Here is a 19,924-nt window from a genome sequence, read left to right as displayed (position 1 = left end):
CGCATTACTTTAACATATCAGACATTTTTCAGCACGTCCTTTCGGTTCATGACTTTTATATATCAGACATATATATCATACAGATATCAAGATGTTTCATATTTTTCGGCGCGCCCTTCGGGATTGATGTTTGCTAAGTAAAAGTGTACCATTATGAAATGTGCAATTCATAAAAAAGCATGACAAATTCCTGATACTTTTCTTCTTTTTTTCTTGGAGAATTCAGTATGAAAAAGCAACATGCACAAATATTTTACAATATATATACATTTGATACAATGACATATTTTAGAAATAGAGAAATGACAGGATATTTTTCGTTCTCATTGAGGCAACTATTTTCCTTTGTCACAGGTATTCTGTAAAAAGATGCTTGTTATGACTAAAATAAAAGTTAACAAAAGACAGTTTTCGTGATTATTAGCTGTGCGTTTATGGTTTTTAAGGTCATCTCAGACATTGCACACATCAAATTTGGCTAAAATAGCTCCCAATTGCTTCTCAGGCGATTTAATTTGGTGGTTTGCAAGACTTAACATCCATCAAATTTTTTGATGTACTGCTTTTTCCTCTTTGATATTAATGATTGACATCCATTTCTGTACAACAGTTCAGGAAATGTGAAATACATTCATAGCTAATTCTAAATACTGTATTCAAACTATAAAATTGACACTTTAAAATTCCTATCCTACAACTGACATGTCAACAATTTCATTAAAATACAGAATGAGTTTGATATATATATATATATATATATATATATATATATATATATATATATATATATATATATATATATATATATATTGTATTATATTATATGATATGATATTATATTCCACTTTTTGTTTTACCGTTGTCGCTTTGTGGGGTGGGGATCACCCTTTTTTCAAAATTTAGAATAGGGGGTAAGCCACTTTTTGACGTCGGCAAAAAACAATCAACCCCCGTTACCCCCAGGCCGATGAAACTGACCAGTCCCTTAGGAGACATTTGCCTGCTCAGTGACCCGATTTTTGCTGCTGTGGAAAGTATATCGGCGAATAACCTGCTTTGTTGTGCACTGATCTTCATATAACTCCCCCCTCACACAAATAGAAGATGTTAATTGCAATTAATGTGGCAGACTATTATCAGACTGAAAGATTCGGTCGTGCAGTGATCTCTGCTAACTCCATTACTTACGGCGACTATAGACGCATTGTTCACTACCCTTCCTCCAATAAAATCATATGTTTTCGGTTACATTTCATTTCTTTTGAGTTCACCGATGTACATGAATTCTACACTGCGCCTTCTGTCGTTGTTAGCGATAGAGTTGGCGGAGACCGATACACGACTCAAACTTTCAATCTACCCTTTAAAGCAATAGTAATAAGAACATGGAATTGTATTATGGAAAACCCAAATCCCTCCTTTTTCTGGTAAAAATTGATTTCCCTTACACAAGGAATCTACACAAACGTAAGTAGAGCACTTAAACGCATTTATCCTGTTCGGAGAGCCTTGATAAGAATTACCTACCAACAGAAGTATCCTCGGTAGTTTCATGGGGGACGCTTACAGGTGCGACTGTTCTTATTCTCATGACTTCGTGAATAACTGCTTCACAGTACGGTAATTTAGTCTTGTCGGTTAATAACGGCAGTCTTTGTCCGATGACGTCATCTATTTCCTCTTGTACCTTTGTCTGCACATCCGGGTAGTTTACCATATAGGCTATGCACCAATTCATGGTATTAATGGTAGTGTCAATCCCGGCTGTGTGAAGAGAACCAACATGGATATAATAGTTATGTGCTTCATGAGTCATAGAAACCAAATGCTATCCCGCACCCATGGCCATTCGGGCCAGTGAAACTAATAGCTCAAATCCATGGACAATACTGTTTAGGAAATGTGATGGTGGAACATTCAGTGTTTTTCTTTTTAATTTATGGTACGTACGTACACCACCGTACATCAAGCTCAGTAGATTCTGCAATAGCTATTTTCAAGGAGAGGCGGTGTTATCTTTGTTGACTTTGAGGATATAGCTTGTGTCTGTAAAATGTGACCTTATCGCGCTAAGGGAAGAAATTGCGAGACTGAAGACTGACAAGAAAGTGACGCTTTCTCGCAATTGGCGAAAATCTCTTGTCATTCTCACTGCTATCAGTGAGAATTTTTGAATTCTCACTTGGTGAGCATTGGGAAATGCACTCCTTGGTGAGATAACAGATTATGTGAGATTGGTAATTTTCCTGGTGAGAATGTATTATACTCATCATTCACTGGTGATAATCTACCGGACTCGTTGTTCTTTGATGAGAATTAACCAGACTGATTCACATCAGTGAATAACAAGTCCGACTGATTCTCACCAATGAATGGTGAGTCCTGTTGATTTTCACCAGTGTATAATGAGTATGATACATTCTAACCGTGAAAATTACCATTCTCACTGTACCGGGAGAGAATTTCAATTCTCACCGGTGATAGTCTGTTTTCTCACAAGGAGTGCATTTCTCACTGCTCACATTTGAAAATTGTTTAATTCTCACCTGTGAGAGATGAGAATAACAAGAGATTCTCACCAATTGCGAGAAAGTATCGCTTTCTCTCTCCAGTCTTGCAATTTTTTGCCAAAGTGTCCGTTGAAAAAGGAATTTTAGTGACGAAGTAGAAAGCTCATCAGAGCTCACATGTACGTGTGTATGTATGTATAAATGTATGTATTTATGTATGTATGTATGTAGGTGTGTGTGTGTGTGTGTGTGTTTGTGTGGATGTGTGTGTATGTATGTATGAAATAAGTTATATCCAGTGGACTGCCTATTGATTTTATTCCAGGACTGTCATGTCATCAATCGAAAAATGCATTAAAATATATCTGCATGCGGCTGCACTTTAGAGCAGTTTCCTTGATAAATCAAGAAGTACCAGATACATGACAATAAATCGTCATTTGTAGCATCTTTGACCGGCAGAAAAATGGCGATAAAAGTCTAGAAGCGAAGACTTTTCGTACAAAATGTACTTGTTAATACTGAAGTTTCGAGAAGAAAAAGTGCATGCAGAATGTTTTTATTTTCCGAAAATCAGAAGATGATAAACCTTTTGTTTCCCCAGTATTAATGGTAAAAGAAAATTACCTCCAAATATATCTGCAACTACTTGTCGTACATTAACATCAGTCAACAAGTCAGCTTGGTCTTCACCTGCAGCCTTAGCTTCAGCTTGGATCTTCAGAACGTCATCGACAAGGTCAGAGACGTTTCCTGAAAAGAAAACAGTGAAAATGACCCTCAAACGTTGATGATAAAAGCAGCAATAAACAAGGTTTACCAGGTACTTGACCTAACAGAATAATAATGGTCATGCGTAACCTTTAAAATCTAATAATCTCCATAAATGTAATACAAGGCTCATTATTGTATTAAAATGCATCCACAAAAAGTACTATCGTCCATAAATATGAAGAAATCAACCATGTTGCATATAAAAACATCAACCATAATTGTTGAAAATAATAAATATTAGTGTAATAATAAGAAAGAAAAACAACAATAAATGTTATACTGATAAACTACAATTTCAATATAGCTATAACGATATGTCATTGATGATTTGCCACCAATAATGTATTTAAAAGTATAATTGTGTTTGTAGTTTCTGTTTTTGTCAGTTGATCAGTATTACACCAACATTATATGCATAACTGTACCAATGTAAAGCTTGTCAGTTCCTTATGACATCGATTAGCAAAAAACGTAAGTTTGCACCAGAGATATACATTTCTCACCCTCATAGCTTCCTTCTATTTTTCAATACAGAAAAGTTTTGGCATTGAAAGCTGTTTTAGTGAACAGCACGAGGAAAATAAGATTAGTTTTGTTCCCATTATGGTGATCTATAACAAAATGAAGGCAGATTGACGGATAGGTCTATTTTGTTCATCTTTCGGTATAATGGATCCCATAGCAGGCCATATAGAGATACGCACATTATGTATTTTCCTTGGCATATGACTATAGTCACTTGTAATTTTGAGGGGATTCGCTTCTACGTGCTTTCAAGAGCCTAGGGTAAAATTTTCATTAACCACTCGATCTGTCTTGTATGCCGTGTTTCATATTTTCGGGTTTTTTGTTTGCCATTGCCGGGAGGGGACAGAATCGCTATATTGAAGTACTTAGTAATATTATTAAAATCTATGTTACCAAAATTAACCCATCTTTTACAAAATCTCTTGCTCTTTGATTTTTTCAAACTAACTTTACATTATGGAAGTGTTAACTAGCAAAACTGTCACAGGCTAAAACAAACCCTTTTATTGAATAATGAATGAAAACGACGCAGAGGATAAATATACATCTCCTATGACATATGTTTGTCAATCAGGGTCTCAAAGAATTGGAAAGCCTTATATTATCAAAGTATAGGCAGTGGGTTCCTTTGTCTATGGTTGAAATAATGTAAAGCGATAAATTTGTGTACAACAAATCAACTGGCGAAAACAGAAAATATTTACATTATTACAGATTTAATAGACTTTAAACTTTAGCGTTAATGATATATATTCATTTCAATTATGGTTGCTCATTATTACACCTATGGTTGTTATTATTTTATTTATGGGTGATATGTTATTGCATTAAAGTTTAGTGTTTTTATTGAATTTACGGGTATGGACGATTTTACTTTTATATGGACGCATCTTACTACACACATGGTTGTTAAATTTATGAAGATTATTATGTTCACGGAGGTTTCAGTGGTGGTGACGGTGCTGGTTGGATGATGATGATGGTAATGATGATAATTATGATGTTTAAAAATCTCAGTGATCTAACTTTCTTGTAATACATGTCAGAGATGGAATAAGTGTTAATCAAACTGCCGTTTTATGAAAAAACTTTGAACACAATACATTTTACAAACGTCAGACAGTTATAGAGAGTCATAACCGCATACCTTCTTGCGTTTTTATCTTATGGCCATCGATTTTGGACTGGATAAGAGAAAACCACTTATTTAAGTTTTTCTTGAATGCACGAAGACCATTGGTTGGTATGTACTTGAATATTGGCACAACGTCAGCCAGTAAACCGTTTCCAAAGCTTTCGTTGAAATTTTGGATGAACTTCAAGATATCCTTGAACTCCGTGTCATCAAGTTCATAGCTGAAAGACAAGTTTTTTCCTTACGATTTTACCGAGAAGACGATATAATGCTTGTCGTTCAACTATTTCAAAACTGTTAAACGATTTCAAGAATTTCAAGAGTGTGGTCGTATTTCCCTAAAACGAAGTGGCCACGACACTAGAGTACCCTGTAGACATGGTATAACAATGTCAGTGGATGTCATAACATTGTTACCATTTGAATGATATATAGCTTTAAAATAAAAGTAATACGATATCCCACTTTGCTAGTGTGATGATAATTTCATATTAAGAAGACAGATCTTTAGAGGTAAGAAAAACGGCTGTTGCATGCAGTAATCTTTAAAGGGCAAAAAGTACAAGCAGTTTGTTTCTTTTTACGATGTTTGGCTAGAATTTCTTTCACAATATATTACAATGTTACTCTGTGATGTTGTCTATTTCGAACGACTAACTTTGGCCATCTTTGTGAAGTAGTATTTATTCGTCTCAATGCATAGTTCATGCATCATAGGTGCGCATATTCGCTCAACTATTATCTATTCAACTTCATCATTTAAATAAATCTAAGCAGGAAAGTGAAAAACACAATGTTGAAATCGAAGGCCTATTTGCAACTGTCACTGGACTTACAATGTGTTGTTTCTGATATAAGGAGAAGAATGCTCGTGGCAGTTAATATGTGATTACAATAGAGGCATTTCCGTGAATATAAAATGAAGTGGAATGCAAAAGTATCTCAAACAGCGTTTTTTAATTCGGGCGAGACTATATTATTTTAGTTTCATGAGCGAAATTTTCTGCCATAGCCAGCAATACAATATAGGCTGCGCAGCTGGCTGAACGCATCGCGGGTGCCTTTTAGCTCACATTTTCACACAAGTGGGCTAATGTCGCAGCGATGTCTGTGTTGTGTGTGTGTGTGTGTGTGTGTGTGTCTGTCTTTCTGTCTGTCTGTTGGCTCGATATCTCACAAAAACGGCTCATCTGATCAGAATCAAATGTATTACATAGATTCAGTTTACAAGTGGCAAGAACTAATTAGCTGTTGGTGGGTGTGGCTTGCTTACTTTTTGCTCATTTCCGTAATTAATAATTTAAAAAAAAGAACGAATATAGCTTGAGAACGACTGCACACAATTTGATAAGATTTGCTTCAAATGTTGATCACACCAAGATATATCATCCGTGAAAGGTATTAAGGGGTGACATGAAAGATAACAGCTAATTTATACGTTGATCATACTATGATACAACACTATTGAACGTCATCAAGCATTTTTACTTCAGCCAATGCCTAATTTCCATATTAAATGAACATTTCTTACGGGATCTATACCAATATTTGATCAAAGTTGGCGAAATATGCTGTGTAAATTGAAGATATTAGGTTAAAATGATATTGAAGGTCATTTAGCAGTTTACTTCAGCTGATCACAAATTTGCATATTTAATGAACTTTCCTAATTAGGGTTATATATCTTGATTGACTTGACCAAAGTTGACGAAACTTGCTATGTTGACGGGGACTACTAAGATACAGCATTCTTGAAACTTATTAAGCATTTTTACTTAAGCCAATTCCAAATTTGCATATTTTATGAACTTTTCTTATTAGGGATATACACCTGGATTAACTTGATCAAAATTGGAGAAACATTCTATGTACATTGATGATACTAGCTTAAAACAATATTGAAAGTCATTTAGCATTTTCACTTCAACTGATCACTAATTCGTATATTGAACGAACTTTTTTATAAGGAATGTATATTTGAGATACACTGATATAAGGATCAAGAAAGTTGTTTTTAAATTAGCAGTTTTAGATTAACTTTTGCCTATTTATGAACTTCCTTACAAGTGGTAAATCTGGAATGACATAACCAAAGTTGACAAAACTTGCAATTGCAAGTTTGCATATGTAACTAACTTTTCCAATTAGAGATATAAGACTAAAAGGACTAAAAGGTTAATGAAACTTGCCATGTATATTGATGAGACAATTATGTTGTATAAGTGAAAGATGTTTTGCATTTTCATGTCATCTAATTCATAATTTATATATCTAGTGACCTTTCACAGTTTGGCATTTATAGCTTGAAGAACTTGACCAAAAGCAATTACACTTGCATATAAAGTGGAAATACAATGACAGCAGTCAAAGAAATTTAGCATTTTTATTTCGGCTAATTACACATTTATAAACTTAATGACCTTGCTTTTAACCTTTGGTGAATATTGTTCATGATGTCGATCATAACACTTTCAATGAAGTTGCAAACATGTAACAAACACTGAAACGCGTTAGCATTTTCAGTTGATATTTAGTTATCATAAGTTGCAAAAGGCAACAATATAATGTTTTGAACTACTGGTAACTTATAAATTTCATAATGCCCTAACAGGTATTGAAAAACATTCAGAGTACTCACTTTTGACCGAAACACATAGTCGCCATCACATTGCAGACCAACAACATCAGTAAGGGTTGTGGATCAAAAGGCTCTCCATTTTTATCATCAATAACTTTCTTAACACGCGGAAATGCATCTTTCGTCACTAAATTTTCCAATTTGTGTCCACTGGCATAATTCCTACAAGACAGGAAAAACTTTTGTAAACTGAAATTGCCACCGTTTCAACACTACTGTATTGTTTGAACATTTTACTCCTAAAGATGGACGAATAACCTTAAGTTTATGAAGATCAAACTGTGTGTCATAGTATGATAGTAGTTATGCTTCTTCCTTATAAAGTGATACACGTAAATAAAGGTTTAGTACAACCTCATCTATGATAGGGGAGCCATCTGATTATATACAAATGATATGGTTAAGAACTTTAACCCAGCCTGCCGTCTTGTGTGTTGTAGGTGAGTGGTTTCTGCCTTTTGAAATCTACAGTACAAGTTATTAATGATGTGAACTAAGCATATTACTTTCTGTAAAAGTTCATTTTGGAGGATGATGACCAGTGAGTGAATGTATTTTAATACACTTGAGAATGTTGCTCTTGCCAATTTAGTCATGCATGTTAGCTCTCTAGACTATGAATTAAAGTATGACGCCAAACGTTTGTTCATTTCATTACTCAGCCCACCATATTGTGTTTTGTAGGATTACTATCCAGTTTAACGATGTGATTGAAGTACCAAAGCTGACATTTCCACAATTTTTGGACTGTGGTGTGTTCGTTGTACGCATGCATGGCACCTACCCACACATACTTCGTCAATAATCACCAAACGTTCCTAAATCATATACTATTTGCCAATCAGCTTGTTGAGACTAAGATGAGAATTTGCGCGTCTATTACAGCTGATGTTAACCAGGTAGACTCCTGCTATTTGAAAAAGTCAATATTAAAACACTTTGTTAATGTCAAATTTAATACCACCGAGTCGTCGCAACATACCCGTCATTGACTTTGTCAATCGCCAACAACGCTGGGATAATGCAAAGAACACAAACTGTAGCAGAAGCAGTTGTCTACGTAGAGACCGTATCTCTGTAGCTTATGTATATATATATATATATATATATATATATATATATATATATATATATATATATATATATATATATAATATGTATCTGCGTGTATGTTTTGGTGTTTGTGTGTGTGTGAGAGAGAGAGAGAGAGAGAGAGAGAGAGAGAGAGAGAGAGAGAGAGAGAGAGAGAAATACCTTTTTCCATTACCTAATCGCTTGATGAGCAATTTTACGCAAAGTCTTCCATTTCTGAGTGAAGTTACCGGCGGCAATATCTTCTCCTCCCTCACTAAACAAGTCAACTGAAAAAGGTAAAATCATGCAACCTTGGGAAAATTACGTAACAATTTGATAATCACTAATTAATGTTATCGGGTGATCTGAGACATTTCATAGTTGCATATATTGTGCCCGCTCAATGACTGTAGTTGGAACATCGACAGACAGATATGCGCAACGTTGATGCGCTTAGAGTATGGAGGCTACTACGTTTCTGCAGGTCCACTTGAACGTCCTTTACATCTTACAATCCACGATCTAATGTGGGCCGATTACGCGAAGCAGAAACATCAAGTAGGCACATTGCGATGCTGACACACATCAGCATGACTTTCGCAAATGCAATGCTCCGATGAATTTGATGTATGCGCTCGACCAATTATGGAATTGTGTATCATTAGATCAGAAAATACCGTAAGGTTGCACCCACAAACACCTCTGGAGGGGGTAAGAATTGACTGGGGACTTTAAAAAAATCAAGGGCATGTTGGGGGACCTGAAAGGATTTCAGGACTTAAAGGGGGACTTGAAACAAAACTCTCTCTGATTAATATGAAATATGTGTTTGGATTCCAATTTAGTCTTTAACGTTTCAAAATTGGCTAATTTTTAGGTGGTTTTGTTTTGTGCATCGACTGCAGTTTCTTGTTCTACTCCCTGAAGCATGATGAAAATTCCAGCAAGCCAACAAATTCTTGAAAACAACCCTAGGCATAAACTCAGTATTTGGCACGGTTTACTGGTGCGCCCAACTGTGGCAATGTGAATTTGTTCAAATGAACATGTTAACATCAACAATATACAAATCAAGTAAAAAGACCTGACATATATTTGAATTTTAACCATAACCAGGACATGAGGGAAAATGCCAAGAGGGTTTGACCGGTTAAGAAGGGCTTGACTACGCAGTTTCTGCGTAGTGAAGCGTCATTTCGTATTCATGGTGACCCCTGGCCAGCTGTCAATATCTTTGGGGGCTTTTGTCTTTGGCCTGCTTTGCATATGCGTCGTTAGACACGACCTGCCAATCACCCAGGTAGTCATTAAACTATTAATTGACTGTTTACCGACCCAATTAACACTATCCAGCATTATCAGTGATATTTAATCGCGTGGCCCCGGGTGGGCACAACGTAGGAACGCGTGTATTTCTATGTGTACGTTTCACTTGTGGTGTTGTTTGTACCATCGTGCGTTTGAAGTCCTTGTTTCACCTACAATATTACCTTCAAGGTGACAGGCTTACTATTAATGTTCAGTATCATTGCACCGAGTTCTGCCCACGGTGAAAACCACCTGTTTTGCCTACTAATTACTGCCCGTCCTGAATGTAGCCTATCATAGCTACAGTAATCAGTCAATATATAATACCCCGCGCCTTATACTTTTTATTGAAACTTGTAAAATCATAGTCCGAGCCGAAAATTTTGTGAACCCATGTGAAAACATAAATCATTTATCAGTTTTGAAATATACTCTTAAATTGTAAGTTTGATTGTAAAATCGAGACCACATTCAAGGGCTATGCAGACCGTCCATGTACGCACACACAGTGACAAGAAGGCGGCAAACACCTACTCACCAAGCACATCGAATCGGCGAAAAGAAGCATAAAAAAGCTAGGCTTATCGCCAAAACAAACGCGCCAAGCGCTAACAAAAACCCATACCAAGCGGCCTTTTCAGGGCCACCAAATACTCCAAAAAGAGAACTACCAAAAAAACCCATAAAATTACATAGAACACACAACAAAAATCGTACACATAACAAACAACTGTAACACAACATTAAATACAAAATAAACAATCACCGTAACGTAACAGAAAAAATGGCAGTGGAAATAAATCAGCTATTTCCAAAGAAAAGCCGACAGCAACATGAAATTCAACAACAACCTATCATCGCTCAAACTATGAAACTCCGTAAAATAGTACTAGGCAAAAGCCTTAAAATTAATTCGGACACCAACAAAACCAAACAGAATAAAACCACCTCAGGATTTCAACAAATAAAGTCGTAAAATATGACTACGCTACGTCGTGAGACACAAACAATCGCAACAACACCAAAAGTCAAATTGGGCTCCACGAACAACAAATTACAAAACCTTGAAAGCTATCTGAAGCTGCTAAACTCGCACTTCTAGAGATACCCTTTCAAACAAGGAAACAAAACATGTCGCGCGCTAAAAGAATCGCGATAAACCAGCTTGCAAACAATAGACAAATTTCGGAAAAAAACCCTTCGGCAAGGGTCGGGTTTTCGTCATTGTCAACACAAACGATTACGTACTCGAATGCGAAAGGCAATTACGCAACATTCAGTATTATACACAACAAGCCAGAACAAACAGTAAACAAAGTAAACGAACTATTAATCAAAATGTACGAGAACAAGCACATCAACCAGGATACTTGTAAATATCTTGATCCAATAAACATAAAATCCGTACCCCGCAGTGGTACTTATTGCCTAAAAATTCACAAACCTCCGCAAAAATCTAAAAGACACACCAGTCAAAACAAAATTTACCGAAGTAAAGAAACATAGAACAAACAAACCGAACCACCAAACGGACTCACAACGTGACCAAAAATTAATATACTTGCCTCGCTTATCGAAAACCAAGACCACTAAAATGCATTAAAATAAATTTTCACATACACAAACTAAGGAATGAATCAACACTGCGACTGATGAGAAACCACACTCGGGTTTCGAAACGCGAGCGTCAAAGGGCGACTTTATCAACTTTTGTAACAACATAGGTCCGGCTGCGTCTCGCCATAAGCCTTCCCCTCGCAAACAAAACATTACCGTACACACTAATCCAAACTTCTCTACAAATATCCAAAGCGAAACAAACATTTTTATTAACACACACAATCGGATAAGAATGTAGGAAGACATTTTCGAAACGAATCAAACACAAACTCGACACAAAAACATTTAGGATAGTTACGTGGAGAGCCTCTTTCACATTTTTACATCTCGCTATATTGTCTATGATTCTAAAAATAAAGTCATCTGCCACTTTTTCTGTATACGCGGTTTGGCAAAACTCATCTCTTCGATCGAAAGTTGGGTGATTCCATGGTTCTTTGGGCACTTAAGTGTACGTCAAGCTTAGGGAATGTGGTTACATTCGCGATGTTTTATTCGAAATTATATATTTCTTCTATGGCAAATGCACGTAATTCATGCTGTTGGAAATACTGGCCGCTCATAAACAAGACAATAAACTCAATATCTGTGCATCTTTACTTTTATTGTCAAAGTACCACCGACACCCACAAAAAACCAAATGGTTCAGTCCAGGTATTTGCAACTCTGCCATCCTTCTGGTCAACAGGAAATCAACCATAGGTGTCTTTTGGCATGCGTATACGCCAGTCACCTAGGCGACGGTAATCTGCACCACTTATCACCATCGGGAAGGTACTCCTCCCCCTATACGACTTGCGATCCCACCCTCAAGGCACTGCGTCATTCGACCAAGCATTGTTATTGTAATTTCCTGCATAAAATTAACAGCGAGGTCAACCGGTCAAACTCTCTTGGGATTTCCTGGCATGGATGCTTTGGAATTTTGTATAACTGTGCAAATGGGAGACTTCAGTCAGGTTTCCTCAAATTTAGGTGAAATTTGTATGTTTGTATTTTCCAAGTTTTCGTCAGAAGATCTTATTCTCCGAAACCCCTCCTTTTTATGGGGAAATGTTAAAAGCTTGCTCAATAGACTCCCACGCATTATTACTTGATATATTTTGACGAAGCACTAAATCAGCCACGTTTGCCTTCCTTTGAGGGGGACTTCAAAAGTCATACCAGATTATAAGGGGGAGACTTGGATGAATTGTGAGTTTGTTAGGGACATTTGGAAAAATCTGAGAACTTTTTTTGAGTCCCCCATCTGAGGTGTTTGTGAATGCAGCCTAACTGTTTTATCACTTTCGCACGAGGTAGGTATAGTGAATTTCAAAATAGCTTGGAATTACAACGTGCGTGGGTGATAAGACAAACGTTTCTAGCGTTAGAAAATGACGCCACCAGCATTAATTGCAAACGTTCTCCTTCCGTCGATTTAAATTTTGCAACAATTTAACCCAATATGACGTTCACTGTGCCACAGTCAACACGATCAGTGTTGTCGCGCTCCCGTTGAAAAACTAACCCGTTCACTGACTGATTTAACATTCTTATGTTGCCTTTATTACTTTTCTCGTCTATGAAACTGCACAAAAAATGCACACGATAGGGTTTTTCTCTGCACAGTTTGTACAGGTCGGTACAACGATTGGCATTTCCTACACTGAACGTGTCCTGTAAGTGAGAACAGTGGACGTCGTATTGGGTTCAATTGTTAAAAAGTTTACCGAAGGAGAACGTTTCAAATGGATGCATTTGGCGTTATTTTCTATCGCAAGAACATTTGTCTAATTACAAAAGCACATTGTAATTCCAAGCTATTATGAAATTCACTGTAATTGAAATTGTTTAGTATAACCATAGGTAATAACATGCCTGTCTTCGGTTGTATAAAATTGATTGAAAATTCTTTGTAAAGATAATACGAAGTATGTTATTGATCGAGTTAAGGTATTGAACAATATCTGTACCGTAGAAAATTCAAAGCGTATGATTGGTTGTGTGAAATTAATTTAGCAATATTTGTCGAGATAATACGAAGTACTTTTCTTGTATTTGAGAGCAGCTGTTTCTATTTTCTGACTTACGGCTATGAACCATGGGTCTTCCGGCAAATGCATTCTGTTTCTTTACCAATGCTTCTCTAACAAGCTCAATGTTGCTGAGTACAACAATTCTCTGCATTCCGAGTTTAAGGGAAAAGATATCGCCATATTTCTTGGCAAGGTCTGTTAAGGTATACATAGGATCCGTAGCGAAAGCTGAAACGAGATGGATGATTAAGCATTTCACTCGAAATTATTTCTCGCTGACACAAGAGAATTCCAGTAACGGATGTGTCTATTACAGTGAAGCTGCTTCCAGCATCACGCTATTTCCACATTATCCTGAAAGTGAGATAAGTGAATTGGAACCATTCAGTATTCACTGGAAGCTTCAAAGACGATAAATTAGATTATGATTTCAAAATTTTTATTCAAAAAGAAGTGCATGTTTTATTTGTTCCCCGAAGTATGTTGAAACACCAACTGAAGCATTGAAAACAACATGCGTTGCGTACTTAATTGTTTAATATATGAGTTCGATCCGGACTAACATTCGCTTTTGAGACATCAGATTTGGCATCAGCCACATGCATACTGTATTGGTGCGTTGATAAGTATTCATTTTGATACGATTTCGGAGTAGAATAAGACATATGCATTTCACAAACAAACCTAATATTAATGGGAAATACTTCACGCATTTTGATAAACGGAATTTACACAAAGATGTTATCGGCACAGAGTAATGTCAGGCTCCTTTTTAATGGTAAGACTGATTAAAAGGTGACAGAACGATAGTTTCGTGTGTTATCTTTTACTTACACGTATTTCAAAATAGGCTTTTTTATCACCTCATGTAACATTAGTTGAAAAGAATACCGTCGAAAATTTTAGGAAGTTAGATAATTAGGAAATTTAGAATGCACGCATGAGAACACTTATGGTACAATACTGGTGGAATTTGTACAAAAGTACTGTTGAAACGAGTATCTATTTATCACACAATGATCATCAAAACCGTCTTTCTTTTTGTCATAAAAAGTGAACGACTTGTTTACCTTCCTAGGTGTAACAACCAAATCATTGACATCAATTGCGTTCTCCTTTTTAATTTGCTTTGGCATTAAGACGACTTCATGGTCAATGTGACAATTTATAAAATGTGACAATTATAAAATGTGAGAATTATAAAATGTGACAATTTATAAAATGTGACAAGTTATAAAATGTGACAAGTTATAAAATGTGGTTTGGTGACATCGGGCTTTAGAATTAACGACCAACTCACCTACTAAGCTTCCAATGAGCGGTAACCCTCTCGGTCCTTGAGGAAAACCGGCAGGTATGTGCATGCTCCATAGTGCAGCTATAACTAACACCAGTAATAGCATCAACAACACATTGGTTGGACTGCTGAGGAAGCTGTGAACCACTCCAAATGTTAAAGAAACCATTCTAACAGATGACCCCCTTCTCTGTAAACAATAATGTGACAGCTGTATTACAAAGTATTAATTTTAAAGGACAAGCCAGAGAAATTCACAGGGATGAGGTTATGTGCATTAGATGTGGTTCAGTCTATTTGATTGGGAAAATAGGAGTGCATTGTGTTGAACGCTTATTTGCCTGGGTCAGCTGCGCTGGTTTTCACTTCAGCGGTCAATTCTATTTTTCATCACACAATGGTGAAGTCAGAGCGCAAGTCACGTTTAGATGATGCTTCCATTTACGAGAAAACAAATTTAATAAATAATTAATGATTAATAATTTAGCAACCGAGATGTTTATTGTTGATAATTTTGCAATTATGAACCACATCGAGGTTTTTGGTGTTTAACACTTTACCTGAAATTTGTTTGATGAAGAGAACATGCTTATCCTCATCTCATACCCGACGACCTACATTCCCATTGATTGTGATATAAGCTCTATGGATATGGTGATTGGCACAAAAACATTCCAAATTCTCGGCACTTTAAATACGATTTTGCCACCTAGGTTAGTCATAGAAGTTTAAGGCTGTCAACCATGTTTTCGGTATGACGGATTTTTATTGGTAAAACATCTAAAACTACAGAAGCAAAAGTAAAAATTTAGGTTATACAGGAATTTCCTGCCAGAAATGCTCATAAACGTGAAGAGATGCGTAAGTTTTAATGTTATCATATAGGGCTCAGTCCTTGGTGTCGCACCAGAGGTTACGATAAGAACTTTATTTACTTCCGTCTGAAGATACACAGTCGACGCTTACATGGTCAAGAATGGTATTTTCTCATGATAAGAAACAAGAAATGAAATAAAATTAATTGTTACTGGCTGTATACTGAGACCCCTACGCATTGCGTAAACAATAAATTCGATCACCCTGTTCCCCCAATGAAAACAGTTCACATACGCTTTGTTAGACCCGAGCATGCATCGATTTTGTTTAATCAGTAAAAAAGTTGGCGAAGAGTGCGGATTCTCACCGATAATAGAGGAATTTATCATGATCCGCCAGTGAATTTCGTGATTCTCACCGCTCATCCAGAGACTTTAGATTCTTACCACTCCATGGCTTGACTCTTTAAAACCTCATCAGTCCTCGTTGAGACTGCAAATTCTTATTATCCACTAAGAAGATACGAAATTCTACCAGCCGTATGGTCAGACTATAGTAGAAACCCGACACTTTAAAACCACATTGACTCACAATAGCTGGACTACTAGCCTATGATGCTACTCCAAAATCAAACAAACTATATTAGGGACTGGTCAATTCCCACGGCCCGGGGGACTAGTGGATTCATCGAGGGCCACCCTGCTTTTGACTTTGATGATTGGGGGGGGGGGGGGTAGTACGTTTTTGAAATACTCAATGGGGGTGTCAGTGTAATTTTGAATGTGAATATGGGCTCATACGCGCCTAAAATACATCATACCAGCCACGAATTTCATCATTTCACAAATTTCAAACTCGTAGGTATATAATGATTCCATCCAAATGCATGTACATATGCTTGCTTTGTGATTTTGAATTACAAGACGGGCTAATACGTGCCTAAAATACATCATACCAACCAAGAATTTCATCATTCAGTTGGCGCGTAACTTGATACTAGTGGTTGCATAGGCGACTGACTTAAGAGCGAGAAACGGTTAGGTACGAAGTACGGTATGGTTCATTCATTATAGTAACATTTGCACTTACAGAGATAGAAAGCAAAGATTGACCTTCTGTGCATGACACCAAAAGAACTGTCGTGCAACCAGCCCTCTTGGGCTTACAATCTAACATAAAGCTGGTCCAATAATCATTTTCATTCAATGTAATACATTACCAGGTCAACGGGACGTTTGTAGTTTATAAAGTTAAGAAGAACCATCCTGAACGACTAATAGTAAGTGGTGGTACCAAGTCACTTTAAAACTCAATGCACAGAATGTATTAACATTGGTGATAAGAAATGGGTGTCGGTACATCTTTAGCCGTTTCAATAAAACGAGCTAATTGTCTGCAGCAGTTTTAAAATAAGAATGTCAGTTTTTCCGATTCTGTCAAACTACCAAATACTACCAATTTCTCGGTAGCTCCATCAAATTGCCTAGGTTCCTTTGGTGAACATAAGCTCTACAATAGAACAGAAAGTGGGTTTCAGTTTCTGGTAAACACCAATCACATAATTCACAAATTCGGTCTTCAATGTCAAGTCCTTGGAAACGGCCTGTTTCAATACGACGCGAGAGTGTCTGACCTGACTTGAGCAAGAACAGATCGCTGAACTTTCAAATACTGTTCAGGGCCCATAACTCAGCTTGAATGTGCAAGTAAAATCTGTTTTCATGTCGGCACTTTGAGACCAACTCGGACTGCTTGTTTAAGATGTTGGACTTATCTGCAATGATTATGAATAGCTTCTCTGTAAGACAAAGGTTGCATTTCTTTCACTTGACAATTTGAGTAACTACTTGCTTTCGATAGTATTGACCATGATATGTTAAATGGTTTGTCCTTAGATTTCAAGTGACAGACATACTTTGATAATTCTGTGCTCTTGGCGTATGCCTTGCTTCGGAAAGATTGGACATGTTTTGTATAGCGTGTCTGAAGACCTTGTTTTTTTCTGTTTCGAAGAATAGATAATAATGTGAATATATGGTCTTGAAAACTTCTACTTTTCCGGAAGCCTTTTGTTACAATTTATTATCATGTTACAATTTATTATCATGATCTAAATATTTCATAACCCTATTGTTCAAAACACCACTATATTACTTGTAAACCGTCTAAACTAAGCTTATTCCTAAGTAATTCAGTGAAACTCTAAGATTGTTGAGGAAATTGTTACGGAATAGGTAATATAATAGCCTTACATCTGATAAATGGCATGAACCCACTATCAAAACAGAGCTGAAATGATGTACGAAAAAATATGAAAGTGACACGATTCTTAAGAACATTGTATGGAATTCTGTCAGTTTAGATTGGTTTCAAATTGCCAACTTGTAAACTGGATTTGACAATTTCAACCTTCTCTAATGTGATTTTATTATTTAGATTATTACTTCCATCTCACTAAATATTATGAACATTCGTATCTGCATCAAAGCCCTATACAGTCTCTTAAATCATCTTTCCACTATTCAAGACCCCGTGATCTCCTCAGAAATAACATTGCCGTTGTTGCTAATAATCTCAATGGTAATTACTTTACGATCACGGGGGCCCAAATTTATTTAACTAACTCCAGAAACTATGGGTCATTCGAAATATTAGCCTCCAACTGATTTTGCAACTGTTTCTCGTGTGCACACTTAGTTGACGTTCTTAGAGTTTTGTCAAACAGATGCCTGGCATTAAGAAAATCTGTTCTGAGACGCTTCTTACTTGACCTATTCCCTGTAGTTTTAAGATACATTTTTACTTCTTCCATCATCCGTCTCCGCAATCTTTCTAATTCAATATTCCAAAATTTAGCCCTGTTTCCTATAACACAAGTTGTTTTGACAGCAGAGTTATATATAACTAATTTTGTCATCCATCTCTGTAAATAGAGTTTGACAAAACTTATCATAAATGTGACCTATAAACTATTGTGACTGTTGTCGTTGTTGTATAACGTCAAAGTAATATTATAAGTATAAATTACGAACTAATACTATCAGCCTTCACAGCCGGTGATTCAGTGTTATGTTACTACTCCAGCCCCTCGACCACTGTTGATTTGCACACGATGAAAACTTCTGTTGATTTAGTCATATACCCTAGATTAGAAAAGAGGGACTGGCAACTGCAATCATCTTTTCATATCAAGGGGGTTGTGTGCATCCGAAAAAGGAATAATACCTTGGTCAGTTTGGACGGGACGGCCGTGTTGCATTCTGCGCATGCGTGTGGCAGACAAGGACTACGAATCAATATGCACGCTCAAATCCCGTGAAGTTTTCTCCAATTTCGAAGATAATTCTGAAGATGATTGGACCAATCCGAAAATTTTCAGCAAGTATAAGAAATTGATGTCGGACTGAGCCAGATCTGTAAGGTGGTGAAATCTCCGACAAGTGTGGTAACGTCTAGTATCAATATTAGGGTCTGATATTAGGGTCTTATTAGATTCTGCGATTTCACAGACCCGGCACGCCTAGGTACAAGATACATAATTGTCGTAAATTTCTCGTATCGATATTAGAGTCTCTCAATCGCCGGTATTTATCAGGTAAATATCGGCGATTTTTCAGACCGGACGTGTTAAGATAGAAGGCAAGCCATTTCTGTACTCTATAATATGCATGGCAGAGATATGCCGGACGTCAAACTTCGATACTTGACAGTAAATATCCGATGTTTAAAAACTGTGCAAAGCTTCATTGTGTGACCGTGAACGTATTGCAAAAAACTTGTTTGGTTTTCATTAAAGTTATCACTATCTCATAAATGTAACGAGTGCCCATACGTCCCAAGGCCAGTGACGAAATGCGCAGCGTGTTAGACTCTATAAAGGCTCAAGTTCGCTACTCATTGGCCCGCAGGGCAGCTTCGTCTTATTATTATTATTATTATTAGACTTTATTTAAACTCGATAAACTGTTGAGCCTGAGGCTCTTCTCACACAGAGTCGAGTAAAACAACATTTACAATATTTACATCTTCTTCGGTTAGCCTAAAATGCTCGCCTTCAAGACCTGTTTTTTCTCATTCTCTATTAGAATCCCAACAGCTTTCTACAGAGTAGTGCAGTGGCTGTTTTTCATGCAGCCACAAAAATGATCTCTGAACATCCAATAAAAACAAACTGATATAAAAATACTCGAGAGTCGAAGTTGAAAA

General features: G+C 36.7%; 1 protein-coding gene across 2 annotated transcripts in view; it reads right to left on the bottom strand.

The window, feature by feature from the left end:
- Positions 1 to 19,924, bottom strand: part of LOC139122416 (steroid 17-alpha-hydroxylase/17,20 lyase-like) — a 29,696-nt gene that overhangs the window by 7,688 nt on the left and 2,084 nt on the right. The window contains exons 2-8 of one of the 2 annotated variants that reach the window (XM_070687792.1): positions 14,906 to 15,092; positions 13,660 to 13,833; positions 8,853 to 8,946; positions 7,586 to 7,747; positions 4,960 to 5,168; positions 3,138 to 3,263; positions 1,528 to 1,764 (exon numbers count right to left, since the gene is read on the bottom strand). In XM_070687792.1, the coding sequence (XP_070543893.1) occupies positions 1,528 to 1,764; positions 3,138 to 3,263; positions 4,960 to 5,168; positions 7,586 to 7,747; positions 8,853 to 8,946; positions 13,660 to 13,833; positions 14,906 to 15,071 (1,168 nt within the window). In that variant the 5' untranslated portion in view covers positions 15,072 to 15,092. The remainder of the gene's footprint in view (positions 1 to 1,527; positions 1,765 to 3,137; positions 3,264 to 4,959; positions 5,169 to 7,585; positions 7,748 to 8,852; positions 8,947 to 13,659; positions 13,834 to 14,905; positions 15,093 to 19,924) is intronic. The other variant, XM_070687793.1, reaches the window with a different exon arrangement.

The sequence above is a fragment of the Ptychodera flava genome, chromosome 22 (genome assembly GCF_041260155.1).
Source record: "Ptychodera flava strain L36383 chromosome 22, AS_Pfla_20210202, whole genome shotgun sequence".
Classification (NCBI taxonomy): Eukaryota; Metazoa; Hemichordata; class Enteropneusta; family Ptychoderidae; genus Ptychodera; species Ptychodera flava.
This window is presented reverse-complemented; position numbering and strand designations above follow the sequence as displayed.